This window comes from Aphis gossypii, chromosome 1 (assembly GCF_020184175.1).
Source record: "Aphis gossypii isolate Hap1 chromosome 1, ASM2018417v2, whole genome shotgun sequence".
Lineage (NCBI taxonomy): Eukaryota > Metazoa > Arthropoda > Insecta > Hemiptera > Aphididae > Aphis > Aphis gossypii.
Window position 1 is genome coordinate 42,982,497 of NC_065530.1, and position 26,467 is coordinate 43,008,963.

General features: G+C 25.8%; 3 protein-coding genes across 3 annotated transcripts; 1 reads left to right on the plus strand and 2 right to left on the minus strand.

Moving 5' to 3' along the window:
• Positions 1-1,754: 1,754 nt before the first annotated feature.
• LOC114123940 (uncharacterized) lies at positions 1,755-13,354 on the minus strand. The gene is made up of 14 exons (XM_027987081.2): positions 13,202-13,354; positions 12,971-13,131; positions 12,731-12,913; positions 8,383-8,599; positions 8,093-8,307; positions 7,849-8,034; positions 7,505-7,652; positions 7,240-7,428; positions 6,885-6,970; positions 6,359-6,752; positions 5,261-5,475; positions 4,298-4,483; positions 4,025-4,166; positions 1,755-2,115 (listed from the first exon to the last, which is right to left on the minus strand). The coding sequence occupies exons 1-14, from the start codon at positions 13,206-13,208 to the stop codon at positions 1,961-1,963; spliced, it is 2,484 nt and encodes an 827-aa protein (XP_027842882.1). The 5' UTR covers positions 13,209-13,354; the 3' UTR covers positions 1,755-1,960.
• A 155-nt stretch (positions 13,355-13,509) lies between these two features.
• On the minus strand, positions 13,510-19,233 carry LOC114123942 (serine-arginine protein 55). Its single transcript, XM_027987083.2, has 10 exons — positions 19,066-19,233; positions 17,386-17,584; positions 17,230-17,300; positions 16,976-17,089; positions 16,606-16,693; positions 15,291-15,364; positions 15,023-15,232; positions 14,894-14,953; positions 14,619-14,714; positions 13,510-13,951 (listed from the first exon to the last, which is right to left on the minus strand). The coding sequence occupies exons 2-10, from the start codon at positions 17,512-17,514 to the stop codon at positions 13,864-13,866; spliced, it is 930 nt and encodes a 309-aa protein (XP_027842884.1). The 5' UTR covers positions 17,515-17,584; positions 19,066-19,233; the 3' UTR covers positions 13,510-13,863.
• A 286-nt stretch (positions 19,234-19,519) lies between these two features.
• Positions 19,520-22,781, plus strand: LOC114123966 (tectonic-like complex member MKS1). The gene is made up of 8 exons (XM_027987111.2): positions 19,520-19,947; positions 20,107-20,314; positions 20,382-20,596; positions 21,101-21,311; positions 21,380-21,518; positions 21,714-21,848; positions 21,907-22,160; positions 22,237-22,781. Exons 1-8 carry the CDS (start codon positions 19,871-19,873, stop codon positions 22,474-22,476), a joined length of 1,479 nt encoding a protein of 492 aa, XP_027842912.1. The 5' UTR covers positions 19,520-19,870; the 3' UTR covers positions 22,477-22,781.
• The last annotated feature ends 3,686 nt before the right edge of the window (positions 22,782-26,467 follow it).

The window sequence follows — 26,467 nt, forward strand, 5'->3', positions numbered from 1 at the left end:
CTGTACTTTAGAGAGGTCAAAATTAAAAAAATCCAACTATTTTTAAAATATAATCTGGAAAAACAAACAAAACATTAATAAAAAGGGTGGTAAAGTGAGTAATACTCTGCTGTATAGTAGGTACAGAGTGGACCTTGGACATAGAGTAACTAAAATGCGGATCGGTGTATTAAATTTGACGAAAAGTCGAAAAAATATTCCGAACGGAGATGATTTGTCAGCCTGTAATATATTTTCCAGCGGGTGGTGAAAAAGGTGGTTTATTTTTTAATAAAACTTGAATACCCTTAATAAATAATTTTAATATAAACGAAATATTTTGAAAATTAAATAATACAAAGAAAATCCCATTATAAATAACTAGGGACAATTTCAAGTGTCTATAAAGTACGACTTTTTGAATAATAACAAATAATCGTTTGTTTATAAATGTTTATCCTTACGCGATTTCGATAAAATTTAATATTCAGACACTCTTAACATGTTTTCCTATAATATCGCTTCGAGTTTTCTAAAATTATTTATAGAAAAATTTATAGAGAACTTGTATTAAATTTTCTTTGGTCATCTAAAATTTTTTTATCAACATTTCAAAATTACATAGAAAAATCAAACATTTCAGTCATCTATAATTAGCTAAAAAAAAGAGCCAGAATATTTTGAAAATTTCACCGAGTATATAAATAACGCTAATATAAAGATTTGGTGATAATTCAAGTATGTACAGTGATTTGTTTTTGAATTACAACTGTATAAAAAAAATCGATTTTGTCAAAAACTTGTTGTGTGTCAAAAATCCCGTTTTTCCCAATTTTTTTGGAAAACTAATGGAAACTTCTTTCTTTTAACCCCTATAACGCACCAAGGATATTCAATTTGCCATCAGTAACCACCTCTGAAATTTTAAATTGAAACATTATTTCGACAAGTTGTACTGTACACAGGCACAAAAAGCACACACAACATTGTTAATACAAAACCAGTTTTTGACAAATTCTATTTTGTTTTTAGATTCTAGACGAAGGGATGAATGTATTTATTTTACAATGTTGTATGTTTTTTTTGTGTTTTTTTATGTTAAATTTTAAAGTAATGCTTTAAAAGTTTCCTCCCAAAAAAGTGTGAGTGTCTAGAACGCATAACCCAATTATCTCTCCTCTGGATACGCCACTGATTTAAACCATGAACTAAGATATATAGATATAGGTATATCTTTTTAGTTCATGATTTAAACCCAGTTTACAATATTCATATGTACGAGTATATGCCTCGTAATATTTTTACCACTAAAAACTATAGTTAGTTACTAATTTGGCAATATTTATAACTATAATTAATGTAATATATAAATATAATAATTATTTTAAGTGTTAATATGTTTACAATTGACCATTTGTAATAAGAGAGCATCACTTGTTATAAAGTTCTATAAGTTTGTTTTTTATCGGGTTGCTAGTAGTTACCTAAACTTACACGCATATTATAACCATCATGTAGGTATGCGTGTATACCATCAGCATACCTACATATTAAGTTAGTTATTTTGAAAATATTGATCGATAATTCGTTCAAATCTACCATTCTATCTATGTATTTAATATAAGCGTAAGTATTCTGACCTATATATAGGTACCAAAATAATTACTCATAATATGTTTTTTAAATCTGTCGATGACTTTTAAACGAGAATCGAAGACTCACTGTTCAGCAAGTGGTTTGACTTGGAATGGAACTAGAAATTACTACATTCACCATTTAATATAAATTATTTTTATTTTCTTTGATACAAATTAATTAAAAACAATTCTATATTCTGAATAAAACTAAAACTGAAATTAATTATTATAAAAATAATGTCACAATTATCTTTAGATGATAGTTATCGAGTTAATTTGGTAAAAAAGGGGTACATCATACATCATAATGATTTGTCCACGTCACATCCAATAGGTTTGAATCATTAAGTAAAAATATTACTATTTACATTATGTATTTGGCCACTGAATAGTATATTTTTAGTAGCACGGTTAAAAATGTAAAAAATAAAAGGCCGGTTTACAATCACTGACACGGGTGGTGATTGTGGTATGTTACTCAGAGGTATAACAGAAACAACTGCAAAATAAATACATAAATTAACGTTTGATAAATTATGTATTATAACCACCTATATATAATATTAGTGCAACATGCTATAAAACATACATAATACATGGATAATGGATATAGGAATGATAGGATAAAATAATATTTAAACTAATGGGGTACTTAAAATTTTTTCTTGGAGAAATAAGTATTCAACTAGAGCTCTACGATTTGTAAAGATCCAATCCTCTTGTCTCACAAGATGTCTTAAAATTTTTTATTTTATAATAAAAATTTTATTGTACTACACATTTTGGAAATTTTTTAAAATTTGGTGACCCACAATATCAATGAATGACCTTTTTTAATGAATCAGTTACTTATAACAAAAAATATGTCAACTCTGTTAAGGTGGTTTACAAAAAACCTTCGATAACACATATAGTATGGATAAAAATCCATATCATGATAAATTGAAGCACTGATTACTTATTAGTTATTTTTAATAAGTTATTTAATAACATGCTCCTTAAGAAGACGCTTCACCCGCATGCCTTGTCACCTTTTACAACATAGTAAAAGTTGATTCACGTGCACAAGGACCACACAGGCTATAGTCCAAATTAAGCAATCAAATTTTCACAATAGAAAGAGATGATTTTGGACTATGCAAGTGCAACATTGTTTTTATTCTTTCGATATCAGAACTACGAAAAAAGTTATTAAAGTTTAAAAAACACAAAAATAATAGATTTTGAAACGATAAGAACTTTTTTTCGTATTAGTGGTATTAAAAATTAAAAACAATATTTCTCAGTCAATGTTAAATTTTTTATAGTATGAAAATTGAGTCGTTTAACTTGGACTACAGTCGACTGTCCTAGTGGTTCTTGCCCTTGTGAAATGGTTTTTACTAGGTTATATACGTATGCTATAAGACAGAGACGACACATATAGATGATGCGTTCTCTTAAGTAGATGTATAATATTATTTACATGTGTAGATGACATGGACTTGTCACATCTAAGGACTATATTGTCGCTTTTAAGTACATCAAACTGCTTACACGGAAAGTTGGGTATGGCTCCAACCATAGTATATGATCCAAACATAAAACTTTTTCTCACCGCTTAAAATTGTTTATTAGTATCGGCGACATAGCACGATGATCAATATCAGCATCTATTCTTATCCTCGATAAAATATAAGTTATGTTTTTAATTTTTATATCAAATAATTATTTATTATCGGAATTTGAAACTTATGTATAAAAAACAGCTAAATAAGCACAAAAATCTGGTTAATAAATATGATTTATTGACTTAATCAGTGTACCCGGGGATAAAACACTAATATTCTGGAGGAAAACATAATATATTATTGAGTTAGGACGTTAGGTAATAGATTTGAAAAGATCAACGCGACTTGAAACTGTTCAACATGTCATAATACAAGATATAATTTTAGCAGCGGATTTATATTGCACTCTATACCTCTTCAATCACCTTATGAAGACCAAGTGCTATTTATGTAAGGTGGATCATTTCCAAGTATTAAAGTAATTTAGCAGATATTACTATAAAAGCTGCTGCATCAAATATCAATTAAAAAAATAACACATAATACGACCAACATCATTTCTCATGACGTCAATTACACATAAAAATATATAAAAATAATTTAACCGCGGGTATATACATTAGCATTGCATAAGGGTCCAAAACAAAATTTTTCAAATCATGATAATAAAATAGAGATTTTGATAAAAATCGCCCAATTTAGTCAAAAATAGCAAAAACATGCGAATAACGCTGAAATATGAAACTTAAATTATAAAGCACTCAATTTTATCTGACTCATTTAAGTATGAAATTAATTTGTAGCTTACTCTTATGGAAAATATATAATCTAAGACTTTAATACATATTATATAGATACCTGTAACTGCGCTAGCTTTGGAGCCTTTTTCATTAACTTCCATTGTTACCTTATGTGTTACATCCTTCACAAATACCTGTTTTGCTGGATTAAATATTGATGACAGATTTGCATTACTATTAAACATTGATGTTAATCCAATCTAAAAATATAATTAATTATAAATATTACAAACGCACAACATAGAATGTAAAATATACATTTAAAATGAGCAAATGAATGCTGCTGCTGTGTAACGTTCCAACTTCATAAATACTATCTATATACTCATACCTTTTTAAGTGCAGATGATAGTTTAGTCGAGTAATTAACTGTGAACCGTGGCAAGTACAAATTGACAGTTCTTTGATAAAGTGAATTCAATATTTTAGAAAAAGGATTGTGTTGTAAATCTTTCAATAATTGTAAAAATGTAGTATTTTCATCTGGCAATAATACAAGCATACAAAAATTGGTATCCTATAAAATAAATATGTACATAATGAAGTAATACCTGGTTAGGTTAGGTTAATAATATAAATATCTAGCAATTTTATATTTACCTACCTTTACAGTCAGGCGCGTAACTAAAAATTTCTAAAGAGAGGGGGTGTTACTACAACTGTAACACCCCCTAGCTACGCGCCTGTTTACAGTAAATACTTATGTAATTAAAATTAATTATAACCATATTATATAAAGTTTGTTTAATAATTTTAATTTCCCAGTACTTTTCAAAACCATTCTAAACCCTTTTTTAAACAAACCATCTTATATAAGTTGGTTAAAGACCTGTTTTTCAAACTTGTAGTACGTAAAAGCATTGATTATAATCAATGATAGAATGTAATTATAGATTTATTTATTTATTTCACAATAAACCTATAAATATTTTAACAAAATTAAACCTCAAAAAAAATTGAACAGGATAATGTCAAGTTGTTGAGAATTAGTATCACTTAGAATTGTTCATGAAAATTAATAAGTATAACAATATTCAATTTAGCCTGAGCTTGAATACAAATTTCTAAAAAACACCCTAGTAAAAAAATATAAAAAATTACATATTATTATTTTTATGATTTGTCTTTTTCAAAAAATACTTTAATCTATATTGTTTATAAAAACTATTATAAATTTCATTCCCAAAGATATATTAAAGTAACCTATTTTCAAAATAAAGTTATTTCACATATTAATATACTACTATACTACTTGTTAGTAATATTTGCTATATAGTAATATATTTTTACATACCTTATATAGGAGTTCAACAACTTGAGCATTAATATCTGATACATATCCATATCTTATTTGATTTTGTAAATTCATCATATTAACGTCAATACACATATTAGGTTTTGTGTAAAAGCATTCTTTTTTAGTACTACTTTCATTAAATTCAATTAACCAATCTCCTTTGAAATAAAGAACATTTGCTAACAAAAGTTCAGTATTTCCATCAAAATCATCTGAAACATTATTTTTATATTATTATATTATTTAAACAAAGAATAGAAAAATAAAAATAAAATCATCAAATAATTGCTCTCCTCTTAACTCTTAAGTATGTGTACAGTTCGAGTGAACCTCAGCGTTAAGTAGGTTATTGTAATGGATGTAATAAATAGTGTCTTCAGACCACTGATATAACTAGAACCAACTTTTTGGGAAGGAGGGAATAGAACTGTAGTCCTTATATTTTCTAATTATTAATCTTTTTGGAAATGTTTCACGTACACCCTTCTATTATGTTGGTATACCTACAAATGGCTAGTAATAAATATAAATTTTCATCAATATTCATTTATTAAAATAACATTCATTATGATTTACCAAACACACAATGTATTTATTCAAATTCTAACTATTGGAATTTTTAATTTTTAAATAAATATAAGGACAATATTTTCTTTTATTTGGATTTATAAACACAAAATCATCTTAAAAATGTATTGTAAAAATGGTAAAATTTGAAAAAATAAGTTTGTTTTGTCAATTAGGCACTTCTTAAATGGTACATTATATCTTAACATTTGCTAAATTTGAGAAAAGTTATGGTCAATTGGAAAAAACAACTTTATGACTTATTATTCAATATATATATATATATTTAGAGAGGAGGTCAAACCAAGTCTAGTCTAGCCTAGGCCACATATTTGTATCTAAGCTTCAGACACAGAAATAAATGAAAAAATACACATTGTAAAATAAATTGTTCTGCTCAAAATACAATAAATTAAATCTATAATAATTAGGAAACAACTATATAATTTTTAAGATATAGATTATACTAAAGCAAAACATATGTTTGAATGATTAAATACTTAAAATGTAAAACATAAAAACACACACCTTTAGAAATTACACTGTTTACAAGTCCTCGTGTAGCATCAGAAATTTGTTTATTGATCATTTTAATTGATGCTTCAATATTAAGAAGATTAATTTCGGTTATATTAGCAGAGTATAAATCTTCTGCAGTATCTTTGAAATAATTAGATATACTATTCTTATTCTTGACAAATATGTTGTTGACAACTACTAAATCAATTATATTACTCTCCATAGATAATTGATTTATACGTAATACATTATGAAATGTTGATTGGTCAGTTGGTAAACGTAAAACACTATTTAATTGATTCAAAGTATCACCGCGAGCACCTTCCGATAATAATGTTAACATGCTTTTAATACTAGCTGGAGAAATTACAAAATTTGAGTCTGGTTGGTTAGAGCTAAGTTCCTATGAAAATAAAAAACAATAAAAACACTTATAATTAGTAATTACAATTACAACTTATTGAAAATACAGACTGAATTATATTTATATAAACATAGTTCTAAATAATTAAATATTCTCATAAAAAAATCTTACTTGAAATAGTTCTCTATCAAAATAACTAAATCGCTGGAAGTCAACATTTTGTTCAGAATTCATTTTCAATTCAATATCACCCACAGCTGTAATATATAATATATTTTATTATTCATATATAATATATATTATTATGTAGAACACATTTTTAAATCTAGTGGTAGTTGTGTAAAATTCATTTAATAAAAAATAATATTTGCTACTAGCATAGGCTTTTAAAATAATGATTTTTATAATTTTGATTTATTTTAATACTTAATTTTACAATCAAAATATTATTATGGGGTTCAATCTCTTCTAAATAAGTAAAACAATTTTTATTTATCATTTTTATTATTTAAAATTATAATATTACATTTTATTGGAGTTGGAGTGTTAACAATTGGAATAGAGACTACAGGTACACCTTGTGAAAGTGGATTCATAACTTGTCCAACAAATACTATAGTATCCATGGTAATATCTTCTATCATGAATAAAAATGGTCTATTGACTTCAAAATAAGCTTCGATGGATACCCCAAAACGGTGATCTAAATCAACTTCTATAATAAAGTTAAAAATATTTTAATTATTCCTTTATACACATAATTATGTTAATAAAAATTAATTAAAACAAACCAGTAGCAGCATGAGCAGTACTTCCTTGTTCATTTACTTCGAGTCCAGCTTTTTGAAGTATATTGGACACAATAAGACTGCCAAATAGGCCATCATTCCCTAAATTTGTTAAATTCGCGTTTGGTCCAAACATATCGGTAATACCTAACTATTAATTAGAACAAATAAATAATTTACTTAAGTTTACATTACTACTATGAACGTTACTAAATTTCTAGTATATAAATAAATATAAAACATAATTATTTAAATTTGATTATTATACAGGTCCTTCAATTATCTTAGCTTTTATAAACACAGGAATTAGAATAAAAAAATAAACTGTTTTACAAAAAAAATCAAACCTTTTGTAATAATGGTCCAAGAATTGATGTGTATTCAAAATTAAATTTTGGTAACACAACTTTTGTAGAAAACATCTTCATATTTTTTATTGAATCTCCTAGCAATGATGGATTAATTCTATTAATTAAATTATCTAAACCATCAATTACATCTGGCAATATTATATACATAACAAATTTGTTTCCCTAAAAAAATATTGTTAAATAAATTATTACTATTAAAATGTTAATAATCATATTTTACCTGATACGGCAAACTTATTAATCGAGCGTTAAGTGATTCAATGGTAGATAATTTAAAATAGTTGTAAGTAGTCATCAATGGAACATCAACAGTAGTTTTTGAATTTAAATAAAAAGTACCTATTTTGGTAAGATCTTTATCGAATGGAATTGTCCAATATCCTTTAAAATATATAGCATTCAATAAAAGAAGAACAGTACTTTCTTTAGTTTCGGCTATAACAAACATAATATTTTAATTTTGATATTAAATCTCATACAAAATTTATCTTATTATATTTAAATAAAAACCTTCAGATATTAGTTGCTGAATACGCCCATGAGTAAGGTTTTCTGCCCACCGATTTATTGAGTTTACAGCATTTCCAGGTTTACTAAAATCAACCAACTCAAAAGTTGAGTTATACCATCTAGATATAGTTTCTATAAAATCAGATTTTGGTTGAACCGATACATCCATAAACAATTTAGTACCAATATCTAGTTCATAATCATCTTCGCCATGACTCTAAGTACAACATTAAAATTTTAAACAAAACAATTATATAAATCAATAAAAAGTAAAAAGGAACATAAGTTATAAAACAGTAATGTTGTCATTTTACTCGAAACTCTTTTTTTTTACTATTATTGTCTAAACATGATAAATATAAGTGAAAAGTAAACTGATTTAATTAACAATTCTTATTATTTTTATAATTATTAATTTATAAGTAATTTTTTTAATTTCTTTAAGTGTATTATTAACTTGTAAATGTTTTACAAGAGGTGCATAAATATATCGAGACTCTAGAAATGTTAACTAAATTAAAACGATTTTTAAAAAATATTCTATTTAAATTACATTACACAAAACATAATATACCTGTATACTTTTATACCTACATTTTAAAATAAATTATTATTTATGAGTAAGTATTTTTTTTTACAAAACAGCAATTATTATTTATTTATTATACTTATTTATACTGACTATTAAGGATTAATATAAATTAATTTTATTATATTCTATACTAATATCAATTACCTACTATAGTATTACATTTTTAAGCTTTCTAAAAATCAAAAATTTGAACTTAACAACTATTTTAATTTAAGATTTCTAACCTAACCTAACCTAACACATTTTGTCGAATGTATTTGATGGTCTTATAAGAATTATTCCAAAAAATTTATGATCCATAGAAATCTGATCCCACATCCTACCATTCAAAACATCTCGTATCATTCTCATCTTATTCAGTATTTAATTAGATTGTAAACTAGAAGTTCCCAACCTATGATCCGCAAACCATACCTATACAATTTAAAAATATATCTTAGATAAAGGAAATGCAAGCCCAAAAATCACATTAACATATTTCTATAATTTTAATTTCCTTTTGATAAAAATAATAATATGATATACATTTTTTTATAATAGTTATTTGTTTAAAATTGTTAATAAATAGGTATAAAACTTTTACTTATACTTGAAAAATAATAAACATTATTATATGCCAGCTATAATAAATTTCACTGTTATTTATTTAATTTTAATCTAAATTCTAAAATGTATGAAAAAATACATTCTTGATTATGAGAAAAAATAAAATCAGGTCTAAAATTGAAAATGATCCATGACATAGAAAGTTTTTTAAGTGGTCCATAGTGTCATAAGGGTTGGGAACCACTAGTCTAAACCATAAAGTATTACAATAACAAAAATTTTAATATGGTACTTTGTATAAACATTATAATTCAATATTTCCAATGATTTTTCTCTTTTCTCTAAATTAAAAATAAACTACAGAGAAACATCAAAAAATTACATAGGTAGACATTTTTTAATCCAATATTTTTCAGAATCATTTTTTGACTACCAACAATTTATAATATCTTATAGAATTTGTATCAAAATGATTGAACTAAAACGAAAAAATAGTAAGTACTTTAGTGTTTAAAAAAAAAATTATGAGAATATGCTACAACGATCATATTTTTGAGTATCACAAATTTACATTTTAATTCAAAGATAAATTAGGTACCTTTTTTAATAATATATTACTATTTTATGTTAAGTATAAATGACAAAAATCTTCATCAATATATATTTTAAAGAGGACGCAACATCCGCGTGTATTGTCTTTGTCTTACAAGTGCGTAACATAGCAAATTTACGCTCAGCAGATCTATTTTAGCTAATCTAGTTTAGAAATTGGAATAAATAAACTTACTATGAAACTTAATGGTGAAAACATATGTATTTGTATGTTGGGTTTTTAGGATTATTCAGTTTTCAAGCAAGTTATAAGCATTTTTAATTTACGCAATAATATATAGCTTAACTTATATAGCATAACTCGCTGAAAAATTGAACTATCATAAATAACATACAGTCGTCAAACACAGATAATTATCTTACCATAAAGTTTCATAAAAAGTCTATTCACTCCAAATTTTAAACTAACGAAGCTAAACGTGATCTGCTGAGCGTAAATTTGCCATGTTACGAACTTGTAAGACAGAGACAAGACATACGGCTGATGCGTCCTCTTAAGGGTGTACCTATCTAGCTTAAAATTTTAAAACATTGCAGGAAAAAAATTGATAATATATTGTTAAGATATTATATTATTTTTAGTTTAAGGGCATAACCTAACCTCTCTGCAAAAATAAAGTTTTGCTCTATTACTCAATCACAGTGCATCTATTAAAATATTTACAAACAATGATTTTACGACAGTAACAAATTAATTCAATAGTTTCATTTTAAATTTAAATCAATCGATAAAGTTCTTACTTAAAGCCTTAAGATAAAATTAAAAATGTACATAGCCACATAGGTACGCAATAGAATGATATAGGTACCTATATTGATGTAAGTGGCAAATAATAATTTATTGTTTTTATTTACCTATGATTTACAACCATAAATAGCTACTGAAATACCTACTAAACTTAATTCACAGAAAATTATCGTGCAAATATTTGCTAAGTTCACCAAATGGTGCAGATACTACAAAAGATTTAACAGGTAGTTATTATATTTTATAAAGTTATAATCATTTTATGTTTCATTAAAAATATACCAAGAATCAAGATAATATAATATTATTGTATATAAAACTATTCTCCAAAAGTATAAATTAAATACCTAAGAATGTCTATAATATTACAATTATTATATATTTATATAATTGGTCAGTGTTTATTTTATGAAATGAAGGTACCAATAATATTTTTTACAAAAAATTATATTGTAAACACAAGTCATAAAGTACTGATGTCTGATACTAATGTTAAGGAACAAATTGCGATAATTAATTTGTCCAATATTTAAATTATTATAAGAACAAGAGTTAATAATGGTGTTAGCTTAGAACAGGTTTATGCCATGATTAAAACAGGTTTTTTTCATTGTTTAAAACACAAACTTTTATAACCCTGGCATTATTAACCTTGTAATTTGCTAATCTTAAAAATATTAAAATTTTAAAAATAGGATTACACATTTTCAAAAATTGTAGTTTAGACGTCAGTAATAACATAATGCTGATGTCAAAATACTTATATAAAATATTCTTAATAAATCCCGTAGTACGAATATTAATAAATTTATCTTCAATCCTAACAGCTAGCACATAAAAAAATAATTAATTATCTCCGTCTAAATATTGTTATATGTCTATAAATAAAAAGAGGCAATTTAAAATTCTTAAGTGAGTCTCATTCACGTGTGTCGTTTCCATCTCACAACTTACAAATGTGTAATATAAAAAAATACAGGCTGTAGTTCTCACTTCTCATTTAGCTTTATTGATTTTAATAATATGAGTATGAGTTTTATAATACGTAAATTCATTTTCGTATTAAGAGGACGTTACACCCGCGCATATGTTGTCTCTGTCTTACTAACGTACATCATAGCAAATTTGTGTTCAGCAAAACACATATTGTGATGTTAGCTTTAATATTAGAATAAATTGTTCTATTATTATTTATCATAAGCGTATATTTTCTAGATAATATTCTACCTGGGAGGAAGTAATGCGAAAGCGGTTCCCTCCCGGTCGTCGGTTCAAACAGAAAAAAAAAAAGATAATATTCAACCTTTAAATTTGATAATAGGTAAATTTTCTCAAATATTAAAACCAACATCCCAAATGTGTTCTGATGAACGCAAATTTGCTATGATGTATTAATGTATGTAAATAAGATAGACATCACATGCAGGTATAACGTCCTCTTAAAACTAACCAAGCAAATAAGAGCTGCACAACTTACTAAATTAGCGATATTGTAAGATAGAGATAACAGATGCGGACGAGACATCCCCTTAAATAGAATATTGTAAGTAGTATTAACTACTGTTAGCATTTAGTATTTACTAACCAAATCAATCTCAAAACTAGATGAACAGAAATTGTTTTCAAATCCCCCATTGCTGTCACCATATAGCAATTGTTAAATTGTTTTAATAGTACTTAGATAGTATAATCTAGTATTTACGTACAATACATTAAAAAACATCAATTTTTTCAAAAAATGTCTTAGGTGGTTAATGATATGTCATGATCTCCAAGCAAAAAATTGAGCTATTTGTACATTTAAAACCTTAAATTATATTAAGTTGTATCATGATAAATTAATAATTTACTTGTAATGATTGCAATTTTTGAGAATACCGTTCTCTTATGCTTTGTTTACGACCAATTATTCCAACAACTTGTTCTATTTGTTTAGCTGTATTCCCTAGAGCTCCTTCATACAACATCAACAGCACCAACTTAACGCTTATAGAAGATACAACTGCATTATTCTTCTCAACATCATGCAAAGCCTAATGATTAAAAAAATTAATTTGATTATCGTGAAAATTACTTATATGTTGCAGTACTTTGCATAATCTCCAATTAAAAGCATGGAAATCTGGTACATTGTTATCTGACACTTTTTGAGTCAATAATTTGTCTTTTGCATTAGCATTAGTTTGAGATCTAGTAGTAGCAGCAAGTACTACTACTGACATGACCAAACAAACAATAAAAAAAAAAAAATCTAAAATCAAAAATAAAAGATAGGACTTAAAAATTGAATGAGTTATTTTGAGTTAATGTTATGAACTTGCCTTTCATTGTATCCAAAGATTTTTATAAATTCAAAATATTAAAACACTCGTAAATATGCATAAGTTCAACTGAATGAAATAAGCAATGTGTATTTCGTAAATACTCAACAAGATGAACCTTGTCATACACTCATTAACTCAATAACTGGTTTATAACTTCTGCGTATTCATTAAAAACAAGTTTTGAAACTGACCCCACCTCGAGGAATAATTATTGATGAACAGGTAGGAAGGTAGATCAATAAAATGTATAATCTTATCAGTATAATGGAAGGGAATTCCAATAATTAATCAGTAAAGAACACATATTGTCTTAAATATAAGTATATAATCATCTTACACACATACAAATAAAATAAGTGATTACTTTAAAACTTATACAGAAGAAAAAAAGAATACCATACAATTTTCGATTCATTTTTTAGCAAATGAACATAGTTTTTTTGTCAAACACAACATTCATGAATATTTCTTCAAATGTAATCTTAAGTTTTACAATACAAAATGTTCTGTAAAATCGATAATCAGTTTATCTCTACGGCATTGAACGTAAATATGACCTAGTCAAATGGTTAGATTAAGTGTACATTAAGTTAACTGGATAGAAAAAGATTGAATTGTTATATATAAAAAAAAATCATTAGAGGGTTCAATATGTATCTCTAATCGTCTCCTGACTGAGGACTGGCATCACCATTTTTCTCTCTAGACGGCGAGCGTGATTTTTCATCGGGTGAACGTGAATCGCGCCTAGAATAAAAATAAATTTTAAGTACAGTTACACAAATGAATCAATATTGCATTTATAAAAAAATTAAATCAAAATTCTTGGATATCAATTTAAATTCTTAAAATAAATATTAATAAGTATAATATAATAGAAAAGTAACTATTGTTTTTGAAATGTTACAATACATTAGTATTGTTTTCAATGAATTATGTATTATAAAATAACACATTATACTAAACATTGCTTAGAACCGTTCTTACAATGTTCGGTTAGTGCTTGATAACGCCAACCGGAAGAATTTATCATGAGTTAACCGATAGAATTCTACTGACTAGTCTTAGGCCGGGGCCACAAATAGCGGTTGAGTCGCAGCGGTCGAATCGCGACATGACACGGTTAAATCACGTATCAGGCGGTTGCTGCATTTAAAATCAAAAAGTTTGAATTTTTTAAGCAGTTCAACTGCCATGTGTAGCCCCGGCCATAACCGGACATTGTAAGAACGGCCCTTAATATGTTAAATTGTATTTAATATTTAAAATAAGTATTATATTTTATCGGTGGAGTATATGAGATAAACATTTTATTCAAATTTCTTTCTTTCTTATCTCATTCATCCAAAAAAGAATAAATAACAAAATAAAGTACATTACGTTACACAAGTGTTTAATGTGTAATAATACTTACTTTATACGTTTATTTGATATTGATTGTGAACGTGATTGAGACCTCTTTTTATCAATAGATCCTGAACGGGAACGTGATTTGGAATGAGCTGGCGATCTAAACATAACATCAAATATAAGTATATAATTTAAAATTCATTCAAAGTTCTATGTTATAAAAAATCATATTTAAACATAACTTTTTCAAAACCAAATGAGTAAATTAAAATTAAATTAATATCTAATAATTAAAAAAAATTAAAGAAATTATTTTTTAATAACTATAAATATACATACTTGTAAGGAGATTTCGAACGAGACACAGACTTTGACTTGGAATGGCTTCGTGATCTACTTCTAAAGTAAAAGTAATTAATGTAAATAAAAAATATTTCTAAAATATTGTTAATTCAAACATTCAACAACCTTGAACGAGAGCGTACACGCCGACGTGAACGAGACCTGGAACTTGAACGCGAACGAGAACTTGAAGGACTACGACTGCGTCTGCCTCCACCACGACCACGACTACTACTTCTATCTTCTAGGAGTCTTATGCGACGTCCATTCAATTCTGTATCATCCAACTTATCCAGTGCAGTTTTGAGATCCGAATAGGATGCAAATTCAACAACACTACATAAATAAATATTAACATACATACAAAAATGTTTACTTTTATTCAAAAATTTACCCTTCATTTTTGCGTTGTTTATGCGCATCAGCATAAGTAACTTCCCCAGCTTGGCGCATGAAGTCCTTTAAATCCTATTTATCCAAACAAATTAAAAAGAATAAGCAAATGTCGAAGACTGAGTATTTATAAATATACATTTATACACATAAATTTAATCCTTATTACTAAATTAATAATTCTACGCCAAGTACAATTTATCGATTTTAAAATGGGAATTTTTTCGGAAGACTTCACTTGAAAATGAATAAATGATGGGAAGTGCTCATTTGCTGTTAGTGAACTGAAGATATTTTACACATAATGGGTTACGTTGATTTTGATTTTAGTGCTTTTGATGATCGTGTGGCCTTGTTGTTTTGATGACTGATACAAAATTGCTTTTTTCAATACTGCATCTTCTAGATCCTTAACTTGTTATTAATTTGTTTTTATATTTTCAAAATAATATTGTTTAAAAATTTTAAAATCCTAACAAATACCAAACATTGTTTATGTTATTATTTAAATACATACCTCTTAAACACATGGAATGGTATTGAAAAGCGACTCGGTCTCGGACCATGTGTGGGGCGACATGAATGGGGGGTTAACCAAATTGGGCAGCTGATCGGCTTGTATGGTTGGGAACACCTTTTGTGGTTAGGCCGATCATCCTAGGCCCGGAATGGAATGTGTGATATCGAACTGTGATCTTTTGTGGTATTGGCCTATGTGCCTCATAGTGCCACTCTTATGTTATCGGCCAACGATCAAGCGTTTAATGTCATTGGTATGGACATCGATCGAACCCAACACATTGTGGTGGCTCTTTAGAAAAATAATATTACATTTTTTTTCATTTTTTTTTTTTTTTGTATTTTATATTTTGTATTTTTTTTTTTATTTATTATGATTACAAGTAAGTTGTTTTCTCAAAACAGACTTAGACCACCATCCACTTTATAATACTAAAAATAAATATTAGTATACATAATTAATTACTAGTATTAATTATTGTTTTAGTTATGATTGGGTAATAAAGTGAACGGCAAAATAATTTTATGATTTCTTTTAGATAGCAGAGCAATTTATTACTATGTTGTTAAACCTTAATAGAATTGCAGGCTCTTTCCTCAGATAATATTATTGATTGAATGTTTATCAGCACCTCACAAAAACAAACCATATGTGAAAAAAAAGTTCAGAAGACATTTAAATAAATCTCAAAATTAACAAATGGCAAAACAAAAAATTATTTTAAAATAACTAAGTGAAACAAATGTAATAATATAGTAATTAAATAATACACATTAACATCTAAATTATTTCTTACCTGCCAGCTGACACGACTTGACAAATTTTCAACAATTAATCTATAGTTTGTTCTTGTTGGTGGTCCATACCTATCATTTCTGTCATCCCTTAACATAATACAATTCAATTCATTAATCAACAACATAACAATTATTATTATAGACTATTAAATTATTGAATATATTATATTATAATATAGAATCAACAACATCAATACTGAATAACAGTTTGAAATTGTTAAATTCAACACTTGAATTTGGTTGGCTTATGATTGAATTCAGTATAGAGTAGGTCCAAGGTAGTATCTTATACTCACCAGATGAGTAAGGTTTTTTTATCATAAGGTCCTAATGATTACTCTAATATTTAATTGAAATATTTATAAATACCTAGCATCACGACGAGGTCGCCTTGGTGGAGGTGGTGGTAAATCACCACCACGTCCTGATCCACGCCAAACATCACTACCTCTTGGTGTTCCACGCGCTCGTTCAACAGAAACTCTAAATAAAATACATTGATTGTTAATAATTGACTCATTAAATTTTTGCAACCCAATAAATTTATTAATATTTATATAATATGTAATTTAGATCAATGTTTAAGATTACAAAGATAAAATGTATTAATTAAAGAAGTATACCTTTCCCCATTGAGTTCGCGTCCATTTAATTCATATACTGCATCATCAGCATCACGATAGTCATCAAATTCCTAAAAATGTATTTAACACGATTATAAAAAGACAAATGTACGAATTACAATAGTGGACATTTATCTTTTTAAAATATATACTTACCACAAAGGCATATCCATTCTTCATAGCAATATCCTTGACTCTGCCAATTTTTTGGAAAAATCTCTCGAGATCCCTCTCGCGAACACGATGAGACAAGCCACCGACAAACACCCTAGTGCCATTACTCATTTTGATCTCTTTAAGTTAGTCACCAAATGCTTTGATAGGACTTCTAAAGTTGAACTGGATTACCTAGTATCTGTTAACAACCACCAAATAAACATAATGTATTTAAATATTTATTACATAACCTTACTTATAGGTGAATACTACCACTATAATCAAAATTTTTTTAAATACTAAGATGAATAGTTTTGATATAACTACAAATTAATACCACTAAAATCATACGTCTGGACCAAGTTACAAAGTACCAAAACTATTTTAAGACAGTAATTACTTAATTTAAAAGAAGAAATTAATGTTGATGTATATTTATTGTATTTTCTAAATGAATTATAAGTTTACAGTTTTAAGGGAAGATTTATTTATTCAGAAATGTAAGACTTGATAAATGTACTTATAAAGTTTTTAATGTTGTATATTCTTAATTCAATACTTAAATATTATAATAAAAGACAATATAAAATTAAATTAAGGGTTAAATTTTATCAAAAAAACATAAAATGCACTTTAATTTATAATTACCCTGTCAAAAGCAGTATGACATATAAATATTTCATTTAATTATTAGAAAATATTTAAAGGTGTCATCGCAGACTTTAATTAAGTCTTTAAAACATAATATACTAAAATTTAAATCGCTTTAAAAATAAGAAATAGGCAAAGAAAATAATTAACCATATTGTTACTAAATTAGAATATCAAAATTAAATACAAAAAGTAGGTTCATCTAAGTCACACCAACAGAATAACCATATGAAATTATGAAATAAATAGTAGTGTTATACAAGACGAACCATAGTAAATAAAAATTAATATGAATAATAAGTAACTCCACCTCTCGACCTATAAGTTAATCAGCAATAGCAGTTTACAATAGGTTAAACTTCACTTTGATTAAAAAAAAATAATAATAATATCTTGATACCTACTTTCCTCTTAATAGAAAATAAAATATTGAAATTGAGTTTGGAATCTAAAAACAGATTTATCCTTATAATTATTTTTTTTTTAATTCAGCTAAATTTTCTAAAAACCAAGGAAAAATTAATAATATGTTACCAGTCAGAGCGATTAGTCTTTGTGCTTTAATGGAGTTAAATCCTTCAATAAGTGATAAAAAGCAAGTCATTTGAAATAATAACAGAAAACTTGTACCTACCATTTAATACAAACATTTCAATAAATAAACTACTTATAAAAATGAAATGTATACCTACTTGACAAACAATATGCAAAGGTGTGGTAAAATTCAAAATTATAATTTAATATGTTAGTTAAAGGATGTACAACACTCGTGTGTACAGATATCTTAAAACTGTATGAAACAGAACAAAAGCATCTATTGTATAGAAAATAAGTAAAGGACGTCTTAGTTAAACATGGACATGAGGTATTTACAATACAAGTGAATTATTTAAATGTGAAATACGTAAATAAAACTATAACTGGAGGTATCGATACAGATGGTGTGCCTAACTAATCGTTATAAAACACATGGCACATAAGTACGACAAATATTCAAAAAGATAAATCCATAAAATATTTGAAACAAACCTTTAAAAATGCCTATGTATAATAAAACAAATCACGAATAATATAACTCAAACGTACAAGACGCAAATTAATTAAAAAATTTTCAATCGGCATAAAAACACACACGACGCATATATGTAATAACAAATAAAAAGTAACAAGATGGCGGAGTGTAGACGATCGTCGAACAAGCGTCCTTTCAAGTACACAGAATTAAACGTTAAAGCGCATGCGCTGTACGTTAATAACGTTGTATAATGTTTATATCAAAGAGTTTATAAATGTTCAATACTAAATGTAGTGTGGTTGTTACCGTTACCATATACCACAGTTAAAATTTAACTTGTAAACACGGTTCTACATACAGCTATTATTGATTATTAATATTGTAAACTTGTAAACAACATTGAAATGACCCATAGATAATAAATATTATCTATGATAATAACTTATCATAAATCATAGTGTTTAATAAATAATATTTATGGTAAACAATCAATCAACTTAATTAATAATGTTATTATTGGACATTAATTAACAGTTTAAAATAATAAATATTTAAAATTTCTATTTTGAACTTTTACGGCCTTGTGCCTAGTACTACTCTTTGGTAAAATAATTTAATATATGATATTATCAATTCTGTATAGTGAATATTATATTCAATTTAAACTTTAAAAACTTAAAATCATGTAAAAACACACAGTGAAGAATATCGACTATTGAAATTGAAAATCGAAAATATTACCAGTGTATTGATTCACTATACAAATGTATTTTATAATCCCAGAAAACTGATTTCTTTAAGACTTAATTTGAAAAAAAAATGTCCAATAAAGATGATATAGATTATGATGTAGGTAGCTATAGATGTGAAGGCTCAGTAGAGCATTTTAAATTCAGGTAATTTAGTTATATAGGTTCAAATATAATTATAGTATAATTCTTATACTATCCAATCAACATTGAAAAATCTAAATATAATTTAATTTATATTTAAGATTTTTTTAAACTATATTAGGTTAGTGAAATACCATTAACACTTACCTATGTTTTATTCAGAATATGTTTAGAAATATCTCGTACTTCATTTCACCACAAAAATACTGAAATTGAAAAAAAGTATACAAAAAGAATAGAAAAAGTATTTCATTGGATGGAAAAAACATTAGATGAACCTCAAGATCAAAATGATTTAGAAGAAACGTCATCATCAATTGAAGGAAAACTTTTAGATAGCCATTTGATAACCAAATTTAATCAACAATATGTAAGGTTAAAAGTTTTAAAATAAAATGGCCATAGAAAATTAATGATTCAAACTTTTATAATTTTAGAATGGTCGCACAATTCTACATGATGTTATGTGTCATGAGAATACACTCACTGAATCATTTAAGAAAATGGGCTTAATGAAAGATCATAAAAAAAATGCATATTTTTTTACTAAAAACGTTATTGATAATTCACCATCTGACATTTCAAAATTGCAAAATAGATTACCAAATTTCAATCAAATAATGCATGTTCTTCTTGATCTTGGAAATTATGGGTATAATAATTATGTAAATAATAATATAAAATGTTCAATGAATAATTCACATGTTACATGGTAAAAAAATATTTAAGAAGATTAGCAACGGTGGTATTCTATCTATCTTATACGTACACAACAAGAATTTTGTCATGTTTTATTTTTAACATATTAATAGTGATCTAGTAAAGCAATATAAACTCTTAAAAGAGATTTGAGATTGTTGTAAGGTCTATTTAATGAGATTGAATTTTCCAGATTTGTTTATGATGTTTAGGATTAAGAAAGATAAAATAATAAGTGTGGAAAAGTCTATCGAGAGTAGATCTAACTAAATTAATCGGTATATTAGAAATAGTACAATAGTATATATTATCTAAATATTCCTGTGTAGGTCAAATAAATAGGGAAAGTCAATACTTCTTCCAATCTAGGATTAGTCTATTTAATCTTATATTTCAATTATTTTATTTTTGTTATCTAATAATTGTAGAGTTATATATTTGTTTTTAATTATTTTAGTACAGAAAATGAAGAAAATAATCTTGTGCTAGCATCATTGTATTGGAATCCAAATAGCCATATTATGACAATATTTCCTGATTTTACTACTAGCAACTGTTCAGGATATATACTTCCAATCAGTACAGTGAAAGATTCATGTTTTGAATACCGATTTTGGATAGAAAATCTATCAAACGAATCCCTAGAATTGATAACTGATACTGTTAATGTAAATTATTATTAAATATATATTTTTAAAACTACAAACAAATATTGTTTACATTTTATTTGTTATAGTTTCATTTACTCAAATTGGATAACTATGAATTTTATATACCAGAGACTGATACCATGGAAATATTTGGTGAAATAACTTCTGCTAGTGGATTTGAATATGACAATATATTTATTCGTTATTTTATTGATCTTCCATCTGGTAAATTTTCACTCAGCAAAGTTGTACTTTTATCATTTAACTTAAAAATTACATATTACTTGAGGATTAGTAGTATTAATTTAATTGTTAATTTATATAAAGTTATGCAACAAAGTCTTTATACTTAGTTTTTTTTTTTTTTAATAATAATATATTTTATTGATCTACTTCAAAATTATAAATTATTTTTAATAGGATGGAAATGTGCAAACACCAATTCACTCAGTGGAACTACTCATACGTGTCGACGAAATAACAATATGACATCTATATTTTCATATTTATTCAATGTTACTATTATATTACCAAAAGAAATTGATCAGCCTAAAGGTGAATATTGTATATCTTATTAAATATTAATGTATATTCTATTTATTTTATACTTTAGATCAACCTATTAACTCCGCATTTATAACGTTTATTATATATTCAATGGATTCATGGAACAAGGAACGAGTTGAAGGATATGCATCATGTCAAATTCCAAAATTCTCTACTCCAATGTCTTATAGAAACAATATTAAATTAGAGGCGTGGTTACCAAAATCTAGAAATTGTGTTGATAATTTGCGTAGATATTTCATTGGTGGAACAGTAAAGTTAGCTGAACCTAATTATATAGGTGTTCCAACAAATTTCAATGTAAATTATAATATTGAATAATATATTTTTTATGTCCTTTTGACTTTTTTTCACTTGATATTTATGTATGTTGTAGGAAAAGTTGTTAAGTAAATTTGGAATGGAAACTGAACATAGAGGTATACTGAATATTACACTGACTAATCTAATGCAGCGTTGTAAAAGCATTGAAAATACTAATAATATTAATACTAGTGACATCGTATCTTCTCAAGCATTAGTAAAAAGTGTCAACAATGTAATGGCTAGTTTCAAAAGAGCACGACAGAGAATGCTTTTAGCTTGCCAACCAATATTAAGTCCTTCACATAATTAATATGTTTTTATAAATTAAATTATTAATAATTATAAAACACTCAATTTCACACATTTGTATTCTAGTCAATATTTATATGTCAAGAAATTATTATTTGATTAAGAAATTATTTATTCTTCTTTTATACAACTCAAATTATATTTTTGTATTTAGATTAATATAATAAGTTTGTAGTATCTGAATTATAGTAGCTTTAAGGACTTTTAATTATTATCAACTATCAACTAATACGTTTAATTACTAGACAGTAGACATTATTTATTTTTGAAAAAATATGTATACATATTAATAACTTTTATATTATACAATTATTTTATTATAGATTTTTTTTATTTTTAAATTATTATCCATATTTTTGATTTCATACTTAAAACACAATATATTTCTGAAAAATATATAAAAATCTTTAATACAAAATTAAACTTGTATTATTTAGTGAGTTGTGTTATTTTCCATGAAATTTTGTACTTACAACGCCATTTCTAAATTTTAAAACTTGCATAAAACTTTGTAAAACAATTAAAAAATAGAATAAATAGAATATTATTCAAAAATCAAAAATTTTACTTATTATCAATATGTCAATATTTAAGATAAAAAAAAAGTTTATACCTACGTTAAAGTTGTTTACAAATTTGAACTCTAAAAGGAAGAAAGAGGAGCATTTCAGAAAAAATTATTTTTAGGTGCTCTGAAAATGATTTTAAAAATTTTCAAAGATAAATGTAATATTAAATATTTTATGTTACCCTCATTATTGAAATATAACTTCTTAATTTTTAAATAATCATTTATAAAAAAAATAGGTAGTAATGGAGCAGAGAGAAAGCTTTAAAGATAGTTCACTTTCAAATATTACAATTTTATAAACTACTCATCAAACAATTTAAATAATTAAATATAGTTCAATTATAAATAACCAATGTGTAACTTTAGCTTTATGTCCTTCTAAGAATCATACATCATCATGATTATCTATTATAGAGACTATTTTGTTTTATAAAACAAATGACAACAACAAATGTTTCTTGTTGTTTAAAAAGTTACCACTTGCCTTATGTTTTAAATTACCAATATTTTATTCAATAAGACCTTTCATCATTAATTTTAGTAGAATATTTATTATGAATACCATTTTATTCCTATAAAGTTTCATTTTTTTTATTATGCTATTGAGTAGGTTACTATAATCTTATAAACTTAATAATTGTATTACAAATTATAGATATATAAATATATTGTATTATACTTGGTATTTACTAGCAGTATATTATTAACATATTATACTATGTAGCATTGATGCATTCCTGCATCCCTCCCTGTTAGAGGCCCTGAGCCCTGAGCCATATTTGATTATTCATATAAATTATCACTTAGTGGTAGATTTTATTTACTATTAATACATATTAAAAAATACTTCTTAGAAAATTTTTAGTTGTGCTACACTCTTTACTGTTTCTGGTATCTATAGAGCATAATAAAATTTATTTATTGTATTATAATATAATAATATGAATAATATTATACACCAATAATAAATACAATTTATTAGGAAAATATATTATAATTTTATTTTATATATAATTAGTCAAGGGCAAGGATTTGTATGGAATAAAATATTGCAAAATATGTATTTTAATTTTTAAAAGGTACACAAAAATATAGCTACAAAAAAAAAACATGGTTAAGTGGGTACCGCTCTGCTGTACAATGTACTTTATGTGGATCACTATTTTACATAGTATTATTTAGGAGTGTTAAATTTGAATCCAATGATAAGTGTCATTGTATACCTACGAAAAACGATTTTAAACAGAAATGATTTGTCAACCTAGGGTAGGTATAAATGTATAATACTATTAGTACTATAATATATAAAATAAATTATATTTTTAAATTGGGTGGTGAAAAAGGTGGTTTATGTTTTAATGACCTGAATACCCCAAAATTAAATCATATACAGAAAATGCCAATTTAAACAAATGGTGTATGTTTCAAGTTTCTACGACTAGTAATTTTTAACTATAACAAAAATCTAAAATTGTAGTAAAACGTTATTTTACGAGTGAATTTCGGATTTTATAAAAATTTAAACTAAGGATAACATTTTTTTTAATTGACCACCGTTTAACTTCTTTTAAAATTATTGTAAAATAAACTTGTGGAAAAATCTTGTATTACATTTTCAACTCTTAGCTACTTAAACAAAAATTTTTTATAAATCTTATCTACAAAATAATTTTTAGATATATTCATGATTGTGACGTTTTTTTGTCAATATTAATTTAACATCTAGCGCTAATGAAAAAAAAAAGCGCCTAACTATTTTTATAATTTTTGAATCACTATAAGACTCAATAAACTGATAATAAACTTTGTATTAAATTTTCAAGTATTTTGACTCAGCCAAAAAAATTTTATCGATACCTATTCAATCTATGCCCTTTCGCACACCATTGTCACCATTAAAATCTCATTATTATAAAAAAAAAATATTGGTATACTTATTTTTCAATTAGTTTTTGTATTCGTATTAAACAAATACTTTTTAAAAATTTAAAAATTCATCATAATGAAATTTCGTCTATGAGTAAACTTATCTAAGCGTTCAGCAAAACCAATCTATTCGCTATTGTCATGGCAACAAATATATAAAAATACTTTATAACTCCCTTCTCATTTTTATGTCTTATGTAGTTTTAGTTTGAATATAGGAGGGAAATTATCTATCATTAAACTTAGTTATGAACTTCATCAGTTTTTAAAAATATTTAAATTTGTATAAAAATATTACATAAAGGATTGTCTCACAACTCAAAGTTATGAGTATGCAAAATATTAGAATTATAAAAGAAAAATATATATGATTCGTAATTAAACTAACGTGTAAACACAGATAATATGGATTATAATTAATAATCAGTCAATTCACTCTAATCCTAAAGTTTCCAACAATAAGATTGGTTAAGTTGACGCAAACTTAATGTGTGGTGAAGAGGTCAGAAAGAAATCAAAATATTGTAATGCGTTTAGCGTTGACATCCTCTTAATAAAATATCATTTTAATTAATTTGTCATATTATCTAAAAGTGCTTACTTTAACTAACACGTAATAAATGTCTTTAACCATTATATTTAGTATTATGTTATTGTAATTAATTTTGATGTAGATCAATAGATACTAGATGATTGTATAAGGTTGTTGAGGTTTTATCTTTTTTTAAGACTACAGGCCTTATAAATTTATAATAATGGCAATAGGTGTATCAACGAAATATAGCGTAACGCGTAAAATTTTGTTAGATATAAAACATTTTTAAAGGTAAATTAAAATTTGTGAATTCATTCCTCCAAGAAAATGTTTAAAATGGTACTTATTGTGGTTCGCTATCTACCTATTTAGTAACTATATGCTCACGAGCTGATAATCACAATAACTAACTAACTAATTATATTATGATCGATTTATTAAATATATTTTCAGTTTTATACAATTAAAATAATATTAAAATTTCCTATTTCAGTCAATTTTTAACTGTACATAGGTAAGTGACTAATATATATAAATTTTAATCGCACTCTCACTTTCAAAGCCCCCAAATCATCAATACATAATACATGTATATCTAATACAAATTAATCAGTAAGCGTCACAAGAGTCACGCCGGTATGGCTGGCATGAGTGACGGACGATGGTTAGGGGTCGTTGATCGTGACCGTGACGACCCTTCGCTCAATCCTCATTCATTGAAACACATTTTTAAAGTCAGTACAATTTGCATATTGGCACTTCTGAATTATTAAAAAAATCGTGTATTTTTAAATTAAATTTGGTACTATTCTGATACCTAGCCACTTCGTGAATAACAGTAGGTATCTGTAATCTATATATCTATTATCTAAATATATTCTCAGTTCTTTATCAATCTGAGAATTGACATCACCGTTAAATTTACATCAGGATTGTAAATAATAATTCTTAAACCAAATA

Coding starts and splice junctions, on each gene's coding strand:
- LOC114123940 (XM_027987081.2), bottom strand. Junction 8,600..12,730: donor AAAAATTGCAATCATTACAA/GTAAATTATTAA, acceptor TGTTGTACTTAG/AGTCATGGCGAAGATGATTA. Junction 4,484..5,260: donor TTGTTGAACTCCTATATAAG/GTATGTAAAAAT, acceptor TTTATTTTATAG/GATACCAATTTTTGTATGCT.
- LOC114123942 (XM_027987083.2), bottom strand. CDS start 17,514: ATGAGTAATGGCACTAGGGTGTTTGTCGGTGGCTTGTCTCATCGTGTT. Junction 15,365..16,605: donor CAAGTCGTGTCAGCTGGCAG/GTAAGAAATAAT, acceptor TTGGATAAATAG/GATTTAAAGGACTTCATGCG. Junction 13,952..14,618: donor ATATCAAATAAACGTATAAA/GTAAGTATTATT, acceptor TTTTTATTCTAG/GCGCGATTCACGTTCACCCG.
- LOC114123966 (XM_027987111.2), top strand. CDS start 19,871: ATGTCCAATAAAGATGATATAGATTATGATGTAGGTAGCTATAGATGT. Junction 21,519..21,713: donor TTTTATTGATCTTCCATCTG/GTAAATTTTCAC, acceptor TATTTTTAATAG/GATGGAAATGTGCAAACACC. Junction 22,161..22,236: donor GTGTTCCAACAAATTTCAAT/GTAAATTATAAT, acceptor TGTATGTTGTAG/GAAAAGTTGTTAAGTAAATT.